General features: G+C 39.1%; 1 protein-coding gene and 1 long non-coding RNA gene across 4 annotated transcripts in view; both read right to left on the bottom strand.

The window, feature by feature from the left end:
• The window catches only part of LOC309714060 (uncharacterized protein), a 94,336-nt gene extending 77,706 nt beyond the window's left edge, over nucleotides 1-16,630 (bottom strand). Inside the window, exons 1-4 of one of the 3 annotated variants that reach the window (XM_082546156.1) lie at nucleotides 16,529-16,630; nucleotides 15,579-15,683; nucleotides 12,925-13,773; nucleotides 11,470-12,599 (exon numbers count right to left, since the gene is read on the bottom strand). In XM_082546156.1, coding sequence (XP_082402282.1) covers nucleotides 11,907-12,599; nucleotides 12,925-13,773; nucleotides 15,579-15,596 — 1,560 coding nt within the window. In that variant the 5' untranslated portion in view covers nucleotides 15,597-15,683; nucleotides 16,529-16,630 and the 3' untranslated portion in view covers nucleotides 11,470-11,906. Of the gene's footprint in view, nucleotides 1-11,469; nucleotides 12,600-12,924; nucleotides 13,774-15,578; nucleotides 15,684-16,528 lie in introns of those variants that run through there. The other 2 variants (XM_082546159.1, XM_082546161.1) reach the window with 2 other exon arrangements.
• Nucleotides 6,567-7,788, bottom strand: LOC309714865. Its single transcript, XR_014279062.1, has 3 exons — nucleotides 7,668-7,788; nucleotides 7,118-7,211; nucleotides 6,567-6,630 (listed from the first exon to the last, which is right to left on the bottom strand). It is a non-coding gene; the product is annotated as an uncharacterized lncRNA (long non-coding RNA).
• Nucleotides 16,631-16,866: the final 236 nt, after the last annotated feature.

Below are 16,866 nucleotides of genomic sequence, written 5' to 3'. Positions count from 1 at the left end.
TTATGTAATCTGATCATTTACAAACTGAAATAATCTCAACATAAGCTGACGGAAGAAGAAGAAATTGAGGAAGAAATTCAGGCCGTGTACTGAAAATGTATTTTTTCTTGTTATCTTAAGACATTTGGTGTGACGACTTCTACAACTCAGTTTTTGGTTTTGCTGAAGTAAAGTTTACACTCTGAGGAGTCACAGTGTTGATATTGGACACAAAGAGAAAAGTTCCTGTAATGTAAAAGTTAAAAGTAGAATTTTAAAATGGAACCTAAATCTGATTAGTAGCCAGTGCACCGACTTTAAAACGGGTCATATGAGCTCCCTTGTTCGAGTGGGTCAGTAGCCTCGCTGTTAGTTTTGAACAACCTGTAGACGAGCTAGCCCTTTCTTGTTTAGACAAGTAAACAGGCTGTTACAGTAGTCAAGTCTTGTAGAGACAAAAGCATGTATTATCATCTCGAGTTCACTTGTTGACACGATGGATCTAAGTTTAGAAATGTTCCTCAAGTGAAAAAAGCAGGTTCTTACTATCTGATTTAAATGTGCCTCCAAAGAAAAAGCTTCATCGAAAATAACACCCAGGTTTCTAAGGTTATGTTTCTGTGAGGAACCTAATTCACCCAGTCGCCGTTTAATATCAGGCACTGTCTGGTGCAATAATCAAAGTTTCTGCCGGGTTTATTTGTAAGCAATTATTGTTCAACCATTGTTTAATGTTGGTTAAACAGTCAATCAGATTGGAGAGCTTATGAGCTTCAGCAGGCTTAAAAGAATAATATAGCTGAATATTGTCAGCAAAAAGATGATAAGATACTTCAGGAAACTGCTGTATTATCTGGCTTAAAGGAAAATTGTATATTAAAAACAGAATAGGTCCCAGTACAGAGCCCTGAGAAACTCCACACAACAACTCTATAGATTCCGACGTGATCTGGTTTGCAGACACACTAAAACTCCTTTCAGATATATCAAAAGAAAACCAGTGTAGAACAGAGCAGACATCCCAACCAGGTCTCTGTCTGTTTATCAGGATGGTATGGTTGACTGTATCAAAGGCTGAGGTAAGGTCTAGCAAGACTAGGACTGTGTATTCTCCGGAGTTTGCTGACATCATAATATCATTAGTAACTTTCAGTAGTGCTGTCTCAGTGGAATGCAATTTATGGCACCCACATTGAAAACGGTCATTGAAGTTATATTTCTCCAAGTATGCTGTGAGGTGGACAGCTACTCAAGGAGTTTTGACATGAATGGGAGTTTGGAGATTGAATTTTAAAGTAGTGTTGGATCCAGGTTGGGTTTTTTGAGCCTTGGTTCCACAATGGCATGTTTAAAAAAGCTGGGGAACACCCCAGTCTGAAGAGAAACAGTAAAAAGGTTCCCAACCCAAGGATCAATGGTGTCAAAAGCATTGATGAAGAGCTTAGTGGGGACAATGTCTTAGGGGCTTGTAGGTGGCTTCATTTTGTCCACCAGGGCTGCTATCTCAATATATATTTTGCAGTTGTAAAAGTTGACCAGGAGTACAAAGGGAGTGCCTGACTCGGAGAACAAGAAAGCTTTGGGGAGATTTCAGCATTGATTTCTTTAATCTTGTCAACAAAAAATCGGAGGAGTTTACTACTATCTACTTTAGAGTGTACATCTATGGAGGAGATCAAATACTTATTTTCCACCCTGATTTACGAATAAGTTCTTTACAAATCCTACCATGTGGATTCATGGATTTTTTTTTCACATTCTGTCTCTCACAGTTGAAGTGTACCTCTGGTGCAAATTACTGACCTCTGTCATCATTTTAGGTGGGGGAACTTGCACAATCGGTGGCTGACTAAATACTTTTTTGCCCCACTGTAGCTAAAGGATCCTGTGTATCCCGCAATATACGCTGAATTCTGAAAACTCTCCTTATCAATCTTGCACCTTCCGCAATGGGTGGCTCGCGTACAAACGGACAGGACATGGCTGCGACAGACTTCCCAAATCCACCTTCGCTTTTATAGCCGTGGTCTCTCATCTTGCTTACATGAAGTAATTTACTATTACTACTCTAAAATATGAATTACATCTGGAATAATCCAATACATGAAATAGAATGATTAATGGTACATTTCCCTTTTTTTAGGAAATGACCTGTATGTATCTGTATGAAATCAATAAAAGAATCAAGTACTGCATTATCTTTAGTTACATTGATAACATTTATTTATGGAAAAACAGTGGTAAAATATCGCTGTTGCTTTCGTATAAATGAAGCGGACATACCTGAGTGGCCGCGATCTAATCCTGTTTACATAAAGTAAGCCTGCTCCCGAGCAGGTTTACGCTTACGGATCTGTTGCTATGACAGCAAGTCCCGGATGAGCTTCGGAGAACCGAATGATCCAAGATCACGCGGAATCGTCAACAATCAAATCCAGCTAACTTACTTAGCGAGGTACGAAGAACGGACCCCTGACCCTTATGAAGACTGAAAAGACAAACAAAGTAAGTACGAACAAATGACTTAATCTGTAACATAATAAAATGTAAAGAAACATGTAACTGAGTATTTAGCTTAATTTGCAGAATGTTTGATTTGCCGGCAACTAGTGATGGCCAAATGAAGCTTTCTGAAGCATTGAAGCTTGTATTGAAAAACGGTTCATTACTCGAAGCTTTTCAACACAGTCCTCTCTGGTGACATCTGGTGGCCAAAAATATGAAGAGCAGCTTGAATCCACAAAATAAAACCAACTGCTTCATTATGACTGCCCACTCACTCTACAGAGTGGAATTTTGTCTGATATTGGACCACCACTGTGTTGCTTTAAACATGTATTTTTGAGGGTGAAAAAAATGTTGTTTATTTCTTTAATACATAATTTTGACCAGTAAACTTTCCTTGTTTAAGTATGCACCGTGGTTTGGTCTTTCTTTGCTTGTGACTTCTTGATGTTGGTAAATACAATAATTGAAAAGTACCACGCTACATATAATGTACATATAATAATGTACAACACATTATGGAGTATGCTTCTGCTGTGAGGTCCAGCCTCCTTGTACTTATGCAATTAATCGCCGGACAGGCATATTTATAAATAATATTATATTAGGGACATTTTCCTATACATATTTTTGACCTGGGGGTAGAATTGATTGTGAACTGGAAAAGGAAAATGCTTATGAACTTGCAAATTAAAAACATGATTCATTTAAAGTAGCCCTTTTTCATTTTTATTTAAGAAGAGAATTTGTTCTAGTGTGCGATGGCCAAACTTGTTCCTTTTTGTGGAGATAATTTCTCCTGCATTAAGGAAAATCCCATTACGTGGCACAGAGGAGGCTGGAGTGCAGAGAAACTGGTAGAGATGCAGTTATACAGTCTACCTGGGCCCCACCAACTATCAGCTAAAGAGAATAAATTAATTAAATTGCTGCACATTTTGCAGACTAACATTTTAAGATTAATTTAAAAAAAAGATATATATTTTTATAACATTAAATGTAAAGAGTCAAATGGAAGTTTTTCTAAAGTTATTTAATGATATTTATATTATGAAAATCAGATTTTTGACATTTTAAGTTTTTCCCGTTTTCAGATAAAATAAACACGCACAAAACAAAAGCAAACAGCCAGAACACAAAGCTGGAAAACCCACCCGATCGACCAAAATCAACTCAAAATACTCCCACACAACAGAACCTCCTCTATTCCTCACTGGCTCCAAATCTCTCAGTAGAAATATCAGTGGTTCGCTATCTGTCACCATCAAAACACTCCACAAATCCCGCAAATGATTCACTTCCTTATAAACCAGGGAATCAGACACCGAAGAGGTTAGGTTCTAAATGAAGCTTCGGACGTCACTGATCACGTGACTCTGGCCAAACGAATCAAGCTTCAACACAGTGCTTCTGAAGCAGTGTGTCGATTTTTGTGACACACGCACCGGAGCGTCAGCTTCAAGCGGGCCATCACTACCGGCAACTGAACGCTTACACACACAAACCTGGGATAGTGTGTGAAGAAATGTTACTTAACGAATAGCAAATCATAGCAAATAAATAGAAACAGTATAATGTGAAAAAAAAGTAAACACATATGGGACAAATGGAGACCATTGCAACTCATCCACTTTGTCACACAGTAACAGTATAACTGTAACACATTTGCAATTTAGATCCAATATTTATGAGAGAAATAAGTGAATTAAAAATATCAGACCTCATGCCAGATTTAATTGATAGAGATATATGCATGTTATTATATTATGTATCCCAGATAATTGTTTTTCATCTAGCCATGGGACACCCACCCCTTCCTCCCAAGTTAACTGCAGCCAAAGCGAGCTAGTGGGGGTATTTAGACACTCACAACCAGTGGGGTAAAAAGAGCAACCAAGAAACTGGCAGCCTGCACGGCCACCGATGTGCTGGAAGAGCTAGAAGCTCTACCCATGGAGAAACTCTTGGAGAACCTTGCTAGCCTTGTTTTCAGATCCCTTTAAAGTTTATAAAGGGTCTAATCATTTTCATTAAAATGTTTTATTACATAAATGTTACTGTTTTATTTCATTTTGATTTATGCTCCCACTACACTGCACATCTACAAACAACAATGCCATGGACTGTCAGTTGCTTTTACATGCTGTGAACATGAGTAGGTTTGATCAGAGTTTCAATTATAAAAGAAAAGGAAAAGACAAACTGAGCAAAAAGAAGCAAAGAAGGGGAAAAAAAGACCAACTTCTTCCCAACTGACAAGAAAAATACTCGTCATATTTTCATAATAAAAGATCAGGCTCCCCATTTATGACAGCTTGGACCATTAATGTATGTTACATTGATGCTTGTTTTAGTATGCTACTGTACAGTTATGGTCAACATCTCTATTTAAATATAATTAATATACAAAACACAATGAAAGTTAGACATGAATTATTCATTATTTTTTACTACTGATAAAATTCATGTATACTAATAAAAGTTATACATGAGTAAAAGCATTATTAATAATGATTAATAATAATAATAATTCTAATGCCAACATGATGACTGTTCATAGCTCCTGCTTTGAAATACTGAACTTTAAAATTGTCTTACCAAAAATAAAGTATTTATTCTAAATGATCCCAACTAAACCACCACAAGATTGGTTCAGATCTCTAGATTCATGTATGTCCAAATTCCTTTGGAAAAATAAATCCCTATGTATAAGCTTAAAAACACTACAAAAGACCAAGGATAAAGGAGGATTAGAACTACCTAACTTTCAGCACTACTTCTTAGCCAACAGGCTTCAGTTTATCTCAGGATGGCTAAAACACACCCTCTTAGATGATCCTTGGATAGATGTAGAACAAGCACTTTGCAATAATCTAGAGATTTCAGATCTACCATTTATCAGCTCAAACATCCAATGACATGAATGCTTCAAAAGCATGTTTATTGTATTGCTCTCATTTTCTTCTGCTTGTTTTCTTTTTTCTTTCTCAACAGCTGATCCAGGTGATTGATATATGTATTTTTTTGTCTGCTTATTTACTTGGTTTTTGTTTTGTTGCCCTTTATCCCCGTCCCTCTTCTCTGCTGTTATTTTTCCCTCCTCCTTTCTCCCTTTTCTTTTCCTCATTCAAGTCTGTCCCGTATCTAGCAAGTGAACATAAAAAAATAAATAAAATAAACAATAAAAGGTGAATCAAATAGACCATTACGGCAAGGCTGGGATGGTCAATTTGGTAAAGTAAATCCGTTAGGCATCTTTCCTTGCCTTTAGACAATAATTCTGATGGCAAAAGAACCAAACAGACAAAAAAAAAGAAAAAAAAAAAAAAGAGTGTGGCTGGTAAGGATGAAAACACATACAGAGCGTAAACTGTCTTTGTTAGTAACAAACGTCAGGAAAGAAAAGACAAAACACACAAACACTCATGATATTCATGAATAATTAGAACGCATCTAAACATTCTGGTCGCGGATTTTTACAGTCTTATTTGCACTCGGTCATCTTCATAATCATCCTGATCAATACATGACAGGGGAGGTCCTGAGGTAGGCGGGGCTCTCTGGTGATGTCAGCATGAAAGGCAGGACCAGCGTCAGCCACATGTTGGTGAAGCATCACAGTACACTGGTGTGGATTCCTTTCCAGATGTTTGACATTTGACACTTCAACGTTGAGGCGAACAAGAAGACACAGTGTTGGGTGAGGTTACTGCAGGGTTTCTAACTGACCAAAAGCAGAAGCACACAGACCAACAGGGATCAGATGCTGAGTGTTAGAGGAACAAGCTCATCTGTGCTGATCACTGAATGCTGCTGTGTTCTTTTGTTGAAGTTGGCTGGTGGGACAGTCTAATAGTGATATCCTGCCCATCTGAGGAACAGTTTTAAAAAACACATGCAATACTTTGTTTGTATTACAGTCAAAGTTTATGTTAATTTTTGTCCTTTAAAAGTGTTGCTGTACTATAAAGTACTATAATTTGGGCTAAAATGGCTCAGATAGTCTCTCTCTCTCTCAGAGTATCTCCTTTGAAAGTGGAGACTTTTATCCACTGATCCACATCACTTTACCTAGATGTTTTCTTTGAAGCTGGATGAAGACTCCTCTCCCTCAATCCTGTTGCAGCTTTGTGGTCCAGTTGGCCTCTGAGGTCACAGTCAACATTTTAATTTTAAAGTTAATTTTTGTCCTTTAAAAGTGTAAACTATAAAGTACTATAAAGAGTTAGGAGTTCGCCTTGTAATCGGAAGGTTGCCGGTTCGAGCCCCGCCTTGGACAGTCTCGGTTGTTGTGTCCTTGGGCAAGACACTTCACCTGTTGCCTACTGGTGGTGGTCAGAGGGCCCGGTGGCGCCAGTGTCCGGCAGCCTCGCCTTTGTCAGTGCGCCCCAGGGTGGCTGTGGCTACAATGTAGCTGCCATCACCAGTGTGCGAATGTGTGTGTGAATGGGTGGATGACTGGATATGTAAAGCGCTTTGGGGTCCTTGGGGACTAGTAAAGCGCTATATAAATACAGGCCATTTACAGGCCAGGCCATAATTTGAGGCTAAAATGGCTCAGATAGTCTCTCTCTCTCTCAGAGTATCTCCTTTGAAAGTGGAGACTTTTATCCACTGATCCACATCACTTTACCTAGATGTTTTCTTTGAAGCTGGATGAAGACTCCTCTCCCTCAATCCTGTTGCAGCTTTGTGGTCCAGTTGGCCTCTGAGGTCACAGTCAACATCTGTAGCAGAAGAGGGGAAATAAAAATCCAGGTTACCAAAACTGGGACCTTTTCCAAAATAGAGCGTAACTGGAATTTTTCAGCCTTACAGGCAGATAGTCGTCTAAAGCTGCAGCGTTTTCTTTTTAGCTTTTTCCAATCTCTGCTCTCTGCTTTCTCTGTGAACATGTCTGCTTTCTTGGCATGGGTCTGTCTGCTGTTGGTGAAGAGACTAAATCCACATACTCGCTACTAAGATCTCCTCAAGTAGTCTTAACCAGATAACAGTTTAAGAGTAAATGTCTCCTGAGAGTTTCACCTTGGGCAGATGCTGTCTTTCTAACATGCAATCATGAGCATTAATCTATGAGGTGAAAAAGAGATTTTAAAAACTCCAGCCACAAGTTTTATTTCATCTGTGTTTTGGTCAGAGCCCCGTCAGACCTCCAGAATGGTGTCAGAGTGTTTTCTATTCACCTTCCACGTGATGAGCACAGGCCTCAGGTCCAGACCTCCACGGGCACTATAGCCTCTTTGGAGCTAATAGGTGAAAGCAGGTTTTGTTGGGACATGAACTGAAGAGGAAACTGACGAGGAAGGCAAGGATCTTCTTCAGCTCCTCCGAGCCCGAGCTGGGACCTCTTTGCGTAGGCCAGCATTGGTCAGGTAGCCCTCCAACGTCGCTGGATGGCCGACAGTGGAAAACCTAGAGGAGTAGGAGAGAAAAAGCAGCTTGGAGCATGTCTTTATACTGTTTAGTTTTTAGAGCCACAGACTTTCTTTTAATCTCATTGTTCAGGATCTATGATTGATTATGTATTTATTGTATTCCTCCATGACTGTGTGACAGAAAGTGGAAAAAAAATCAGCTTTACCTTTGTTGATATGCTTGTAATTTTAATATTGATTAAATTGCCCATGAAATAATAGAAAGCTCATATATGAAAATGTATTTTAAAAAAGAAAGTTCATCTGAATACAAAGGAGTACACTCACCTTCTGGTGATGGAGTTGTAGCGAGCGCTGGTGACCATCCAGGCCTCCTCGTAGAACTGATCACTGATTGGATCCAAAACATCGATGGAGGATCTGTGTAAGCGCTGAGGATCGTCCTGATGGACAGAACAGAAGGAGAGTGAGACAAGTGAAGATATACTAAACAATACTGTGAAATGAACTGACCCACACAGAGTTTGATTCAGAGGTGATTGACACATTATTTGACCACAAGCAATCTTTTCTGGTTTGACGCCGTCTTTGTAGCCAGAAACCAGCTCTCTCCTCGGCTTCCTCCACTACACGCTTCCCCCACGCCAGTCTCCTCAGTCACTATAAAGGGGAGAGTCATGAGTTCCATCACCCTCACCTGTGCCGTCCAACGTCCCGCCACCAGCCTCCACTGCAGCAGGCCAGAGACCACACCCCTGGCACAATAAGTAAAAGTATATCCTTGCTGTACCCTTAATGCTAAATATGCTAAATTAACCGCTCCCCTTGCCCCTTTGGGATTATTCTTATGTCACTGGGATGTTGACCTTCACATTAGAGAGGTGGGCAGACATAATTAGTGTATGAATTTTAAAGTAACAGGTAATAAAGAGAGTGTAGCAAATGTAGTCAGGTTTATTACTCTATATCACACATGAGTGCCCGAGGGAGGCGGGGCTGACTGGGGAGAAACAGGGAACATAGAGACAGGGGTGACTCGACATGAAATGATGAAACGTGGGACACGGGAACAGAAACTAAACACAGGCTAAGAAGAACACTGAGGCAGGGAGAACTAAGATTACTGAGAGCCTGATAAATAAGAATAACAAAAACCAAGAAAAACCATAGTCAAAGAATATTAAACGAAAAACACAAAGCATTGGGCCAGGACCCACTACTGTGACATTTATATGTGATAAAAACATTAAACACTGGACAATCTGCTCAAATGTTGAAATCTTTCTACGTATACTTTAGGTTCAGCTCTCCATCCTGGCATTTGGTTAAGCATGATTCAAAAATTTTATTTTTAAATTGTTTTATTTTGTTTAACTGGTTTTAATTATTAGTTACTTTTTGTGAAAATTTGTTGCGACATTTAAAAATACATCATTTATTTTCAAAAAGGAAATTTAAAAAAGTATTTTTCAAACTTATTTGATTTAGAGGATCATATTTGACCAACGTAAATTTTTTCATTTCATATAAAATGACTGAAACAGTGAACTAAATATCTGAAATCTTTCCTTGCTTAAAAGTTATAATCCTACTTAAGTTATAGTGCAAACGCTTAAGCAACAAATATACTTAATGCTCATTAATTAATATTTCACTTTAATGTTGCAACTACGCACTCACTTCTGTCTTTAAACAAAATATTTTCCAGTTACAGAAATCATGAAATCCAAACTAAAGTGTTACTGTTGCTATATGCATTTTATATAAATAATCGATGATGGTGCTGACATGAAGGAAGAGAAAGATACACGTTGCATCCTTTGAGTTTGTCTCCGTGCCTTTGGGCGATTTTCAGAAGGACAGATGTTTCTGTCCTATTCTTAAATCAATTTTTTCAAACACAAACACTATTTTAAAGCTTTTAAAGAGTAAAATATTAATGATAATTATAATAACAGTAATAAAAACAAAAGCTCTCAGATCCATCAAACCAAGCAGCAGAGAGAACAACAAGTGAAGATAAAACTTTAACCTTGTAGACTTCATTATGTTCCAGCTGCTCTACAGACGCTGTGACCTCGAACTTAAGCAGGTCGTAAAGTATGTGCAGCTCAATAACTTCATAATTACACCCTGTGGTATTTAGGCAGCAGAACAACTAAGAATAACAACTACAAATAATGTTTTTAGGTTTCTGTTGTACTGCAAGGTTCAGTACAGGAGAAACAAACCAAGAGCAAATATTACGTCTCATTTACACCCGAGCACGAAGAGCCTTCAAAATTTATCAAATTGAATCATCTTTGTTTAGATGCAAGAAGAATCATATGGAAATGAAAAAGTATAAATATAAATCCAGAGCAAAGATATCCTCTAAATCAGCGTAGCACATGTGCAGCTGCTGGGATTCACTTAAGCATTCGGCTCGTCGCTGTTGCAGATTTTTCTCTCGCTGTTCTGGCTCACAGCGCTGCAAGCACAAAAATAAATATCCCCAAAGGTGTGAAAGGGAGCTAATTAGTAAGAGTATTGTTACTCTCCCCAGGAGTAGTCCAGCAGTAGAAATCAGTCCAATAACAAGGTGTGTAACATCTAGCAGGGTGACAGAAAAACCCAGGGTAACTTCCAAGGACCTCAACGTCTCTCTCACATTGCGTTTTTTAAACATGTTTCCATTTGTCACTTCAGTCTTTACTCTGAAATACAGGAAGAGAAATCATGGCTGAAACAACTTCTCATGAAACCAGGGGTGTGGTCCAACAGTCAGTTTTGGTGAGGAAGGTTCCTAACTGAGAGAAGTGACCCAGAAGTATCTGTGTAGCAGCCACAATGAATCAAGATCATGAGCTTTATTAACTGATCAAAGTCTATTCTTTTATCTTCTGTATTATTCAGTTTGCATTGGTAATGCCCATTATTGTAATGCTTTGTTAAGATGAGCAAAACTTTCTTTTACTTTGGGTTAGCTGGGATAAGTGATGGATGGAGGGAATTTTACTTCAGCCACAGAAATCCTAAACAGGAAGGAGGAGCAGAGTTACAGTGGATCACTATCCAGCAGGGAAACAAGATTTCAATTTCTTGGCCATGAGTGAGATTTACTAAGTGGGCAAATTATGGTGACGATACCGTTCCAGAGTGATCTATTAATAGTGCACCAATTTACATTCAGAGATGCATGCAGCCAGTTCATTTCAGCATTAACCGGCTTTCTACCAACAGCAGCACAAAAACAGCAGATTTGATCATGGAGACACTGAATCTGCTAAACTAATTAAAACATTGTAAGTTCAGGTCTTCAGTTTACGTTTCTTTGTGAAAACAGCACAGCAAAGGAGACTCTGTGACGTTTTGATATAAGGGATAAATCTTCTGACCGAACCTGCTGGGACTGTGTGAGGTCCTGAGGCTAAGAGTAAGGATTTATCCACAGGAGAGCTGCGTTCTTACAAACCATCCCACTGTGTAAACCTGACATCTGTGGAACAGCTGAGCTGTATGATGTGTACAAGGACACAAAACATTATTTACCATCAGATCCCGAGCCCTCCATGTGTTAATCAAGACACTGCTGCTGTGCTACATCCATAAATAATGAATAAATTAGGAGCTGAAGCTAAAAGGACAGTTTATTTGTACCATCTTCATGTCAACACATTCAAGAACATCACAGATGAAGAAACATTAAAAACTTCCACACTACATAAAGCAAGAAAAATAGTTTTTCTTGCTTTATGTAGAAAAACAGAAACATCAAACACCTCCAAGACTCTTTGAAAGAACTAAAAACCTTTATTCTCATGGTCCAATCATGAGTGAACTCCCCGATGAAGCCTTGTGTGCTAAAACATGTCAGAGTTTAAAGGTTAAACATGAGTTTCCAAAACGTTTTGCTGGAGAACAATGAACTATTTGACTGAGTTTCAATTATTTACAGACGAGCAAAACCAGGACAGAGAAAAAAGGACAAAACTGACTCAGTAAAACGACAGAAAATAAGATCCCATGTAAATCTGTATTATGTAGAAGTTCAGCCCAGCAACCAGTTCAGTTCAACACAAGTTTAAATGATTCTATCTGAACTCTGTGGAGCCTGATCTCAAGCTTTTTGAGTCTGACACTGAAACCAGAGGATCTTTCTGTCTCTTCAGATTCACTGTGATCCAGTGATGGGAGTGATTTCAGCCCTGAGTGATCACGCTGATGTTTGCACAGAGCAGACAATGAGGTGAATGTTTGGGCACATTGGTAACAGTGAAACAGTTTATTAGTAACGTGGGATCGTTTGTGTTCGGAGTATGATCTGAGATTCCTGAAGCTCTTGTCACACTGGTCACAGCTGTAGTTTCCTTCCATGTGTGTACGTTCATGATTGTTACGACTACATGAATCTGAGAAGCTTCTGTCACAGTGTCTGCACTTGTATGGTTTCTCTCCTGTGTGGACTCGTTTGTGTCTTTTAAGCTCCCTTGCAGTGGTGAAGGATGACCCACACTGATCACAGAGGTGCTTTTTAACCCCACTGTGAATCAGTTCATGCCGTTTTAATGCACCTGATGTGGTGAAGCTTCTCCCACATTCTTTGCAGTATTTCACTTTGTCTCCAGTGTGTCTACGTTGATGTGTTTTTAGGGTGGCTTGCTGACTGAAAGTTTTTCCACAGACGTCACAACGAAAGTCTTTCCCACCACCACAGCGATGACAGGGTTGAGAACTGGATCCATCTGTGTGGCTCTGCTTCTAAACAAAGACACAAAGACAGTGTAAGTCAGTCCTTCAACATTTTTATCCTGAACGTCGCCTGAAATAAAGAGCATCTCTGCAGACGTCCAATTACATTTGACTGTTTCAGTTAACACACTCAGTTTACTGGGCTGCAATAACTACAATACTACCACCATAATACTACAGTAATACTAAAATCATAACTGACATGAAAATCTGAATAATCACTCAGAGCTACTTTTCCATGCAGTAGAATTGCTAACATGCTAACACAGTTTAATGAGCAGAGTTGTTCCAAACAGTCAGGCTAAAATGACAAGATAACAATATAAATACATACCTCACAGTAACTGCACTTGTAGAGTCTCTTTCTGGTGTGGATCTGTTGGTGTTGTCTCAGGTAATGTGGAGCTTTAAAAGTCTTCTCACACAGGTCACATTTATAAGGTCTCTCCTCAGTGTGGGTAAACATGTGTCGTTTTAACTGTGTGTCTGTAGCAAAGTATTTGCCACACTGTTCACAGCAGTACACATCATGTCTGGTGTGAATGCGTAGGTGTCTATTTCGGTGCCCTCTCCGGCTGAAAGTTATTCCACAGATGTCACAGCTGTACGCCTTAATTCCAGAGTGGGTAACTAGATGATCCTGTAAGCTGCTACTGCGAGTAAAAGCTCTGCCACACTGATCACAGCTGTACGCTTTAACTCCACTGTGGATGAGATGGTGTGTTTTTAGGGAATGCTTCAAGGAAAAAGACTTTCCACACAAGTCACAGCTGAACAGTCTCTCTCCAGTGTGAATGACCTGATGCTGTTTTAGTTTATCCTTCCTAGCAAACTCCTTCCCACACTCGTCACAGCTGTATGCCTTAATTCCAGAGTGGGTCACTAGATGATTCTGTAAGTTCCAAATGTGAGTAAAAGCTCTGCCACACTGATCACAGCTGTACGCTTTAACTCCACTGTGGATGAGTTGGTGTCTTTTTAGGTAACCCTTCCAGGAGAAAGACTTTCCACACAAGTCACAGCTGAACGGTCTCTCTCCACTGTGGATGACCTGATGCTGTTTTAGATGACCCTTTAAAGTAAAACCCTTCCCACACTCGTCACAGGTGTGTTTTTTCTCTCCCTTTCTTCTGTGAGGTTTGTCGGCCTCCTGAGAGCGCTGACTTCTCGCTCCATGTTGGTCCTGCAGTGACAGAGATACAAACAGAGGCAGTGAGTGAAATGCAGTCGTGGAACAAACTCAACCTTCAAACTCCCTCCATTAACACTAGTTTTAAACCTGAAGGTGGAGTGTGGCACCAAACACCTTAAAGGTCTCTTATCCCCACCTGCTGGTAGTTCTAACACATTACATCCAACCTGCTGTTAAAAATAATTCATGACTGTTCAAACACTAAAATCATGCCCATTCCTCCTGATTGCACGCGCACATGCACACACACTTTTATATTACTTTATAATTTATATTATTTTGTTGTTTCTATTACATATTTCTATATTTTGTATAGATTTATACATAATTATTCAGTGATATTAAATCCTATGTTTGTTTATTTGTTTATTCAAAAAGAACCCCATTAGCTTCCACAACAGATGTTGCTCATCTTCCGTCAAATACTATCACATAAAATATTATACAATAAAGTGGATTCAAGATATCCACATGATTTGGGTCTTACATCCACAATGAGGTTTCACAATTGTTAAAATATAAGCAATCAATAATAATAATAATAATAATAATAATAACAACAACATTGAGGCACATTACACAAATTCCAAAAACAAATAATCTCTTACAATATTTACAACAACTAAAAGTTCTGTAAATCAGCTTTTAAATGTTCAGTGAAGTTTTGAATAGTTTGAATAATTCTCTAATTTTATAAGGCAATTTATTCCACTTAAAAGTTGCTCTAAATATAACAGTTTTACAAAAAGTTACTTTTAACTTGAGCATTTACTAAATTGCAGTTTGTTGAAAACTGTGTAATATCATTATGTATTTCATCTGGATACTGCAGCTGAGCAGAAATAAATGTGTGTTTAAGAGAATTGCTTTCTTTATAAATACAAGTAAGCCATAGAATATTTTAGTCTGTACAGGAAGCCAAGAAAGTTGATTATGCATTTTATCAATATTAGTATAGTATGAACATCTTAACACTAATCTGGACGCTTTATTCTGGACTAACTGAAGTCTGTTAAGATCTGTCTTATTAGCTGCTGACCAAATGATTGAACAATACTCCAGATGAGACATTACTAGTGCATTAATGACATCATGTATAATTGAAGAAGTGATACAGAAAGAGCATTTCATAGCCATAGCTATGCCTTGTCCCATTTTCTTAATAACAGAGTCGATGTGCTGAGACCATGAAAGGTGGTGATTTATGGTAACTTCTTATGAGCACCTGCAATCGTTCTGGTGCTGTGACATAAAAACAAACGCTGACCCGAGACTCTGGCACACAGTTTTGCCTCTTTTGCTCATTTTAATGTGTGATTAGTGTACGATCAGGGTGCCTTTCATGTAGGGCTGGGCTATATCATACCGTTCACAGTAATACCGGTATAATGTTGGGCAACGATAAGAAAATGAAATATCACGATAGAATATGGGTAAAACGCGCATGCGCAGTGCTTTTGTTTTCATACGCACATGGAGGAAAAAACATGGCGGTGACGGAGAATGAGAAGGGTGAAAGCGGATCGTTGAATGAAACAGATGAACCAGAATTGGTTTGTAAAAATGCTTCAACTTCAGTGGTGTGGAACTGGTTTAGCTTTCGTACGTCAGATACACAACAAACTCTATTTGTGGTAGGACATGCTAGCAGGTCGTCGTTATTACTGTGTTTTTTGTGGAGTTGTAAAGTATTTTGTCTCGCGTCAATTATATCATCAGCTACATCGTTATCGCAAATTTTCAAATGTATATCGTGATAAATATTTTTGGTCATATCGCTCTGCTCTGTCTGTCACCTTCTGTGTTGAGCTCATTGTTTTCTCTGTAGTGGCTGAGCTGAGTCCAAGTAGCTGAAAATGTTCCTCTGCTCTCCATCAGACTCTTCTCCTCCTGCTGATCAGCTGGGACACAAAACAGATCTTTGTTAGGCTCCACACTGCACTGAAGAGTCAAAGTGTCTCATATGTTCATCTGACAAGTAAAAGAACACATTTTTGCTTCCCGAGGTGGGAAACTTGTTGGAAACAAACACAAAAGGCTTGAGCACTGATACCTGGCATTGCTGGCATTGAAAGATGCAATGCCAGCAATGAGGATTGTCAAGACTAAAACAATCATTAAGCAAAGACAACTAATCCCCACCACGATTTTTTGATACGGAACCGCTACTGTGTGTGTCACAAGTTAATCTGGCTGTAGGCTATGGTACTTGGCCAGAGGTTGCGCTGGTTGACTCGACTCCATTTGAGTGCACACAAAGTAAATTGCACACTTTAGCTGTGCAGCGAAATTGAAAATCGCCCGTATCAAAAACCGCTACTGCTTATACTACTGTGCTGTGATGTCGCTCGTAAGGGTGAAACTCATTGTGAAACGTTTGAGAACCACTGCTACAGAACAATGGAGATTTCCGTTATATGGTAACACCCTCAACTCACGTGACGCCCAGAATTGTACAATACTGATGCTCGAGAGCGCGCGTGTGATGCCAGTATGTGTAGAGTGTTGAGCGCGTGATCAGTGGTGAGAAAAACAACTCACGAAACTTGACCTTTCTTTACTCGTGGCTCACTTGCACTTCTAATCTATTCTTTTGCACACACGCACACACAGCCAGCTGCTGTTTCCTGTTTTGCTACACTCTGGAGAGCCTCGCCTTTAACGGTCTCCTCTCACAGAGAGCAACAGAAAACTTAAAAAAACTCGAGATTGACTGAACTCAGTTCAAAGTTACCTTGACACTTACCTTTAGATGTGAGAGGTAGCGATGGTCCGCTCGAAGCTGACGCTCCGGTGCGTGTGTGAAAAAGATCAACATACTGCTTCAGAAGCACCGTGTCGAGGCTTGATTCGTTTGGCCAGAGTCACGTGATTAGTGACGTCTGAAGCTTCATTTAGAACGTACTTTTTAAAAATTGAACTTTATTGAAACACAATAAGTATACAACATACAAACACATGAAGTTTAAGAAAGAACAGAACATGAACATACAAAATCAGGGGTAAAAAATTATCTCATCAGTATGCGCAAAAATCAACATATATATATTGTTCTGAGAGCCTTTTTGTTGGTTGAGTCTGATA

Source organism: Aulonocara stuartgranti (genome assembly GCF_965226115.1).
Source record: "Aulonocara stuartgranti genome assembly, chromosome: 9".
In the NCBI taxonomy this organism is placed as follows: domain Eukaryota; kingdom Metazoa; phylum Chordata; class Actinopteri; order Cichliformes; family Cichlidae; genus Aulonocara; species Aulonocara stuartgranti.
Note: the sequence above shows the minus strand (reverse complement) of the source record. Positions and strands in the feature narration are given on the sequence as shown.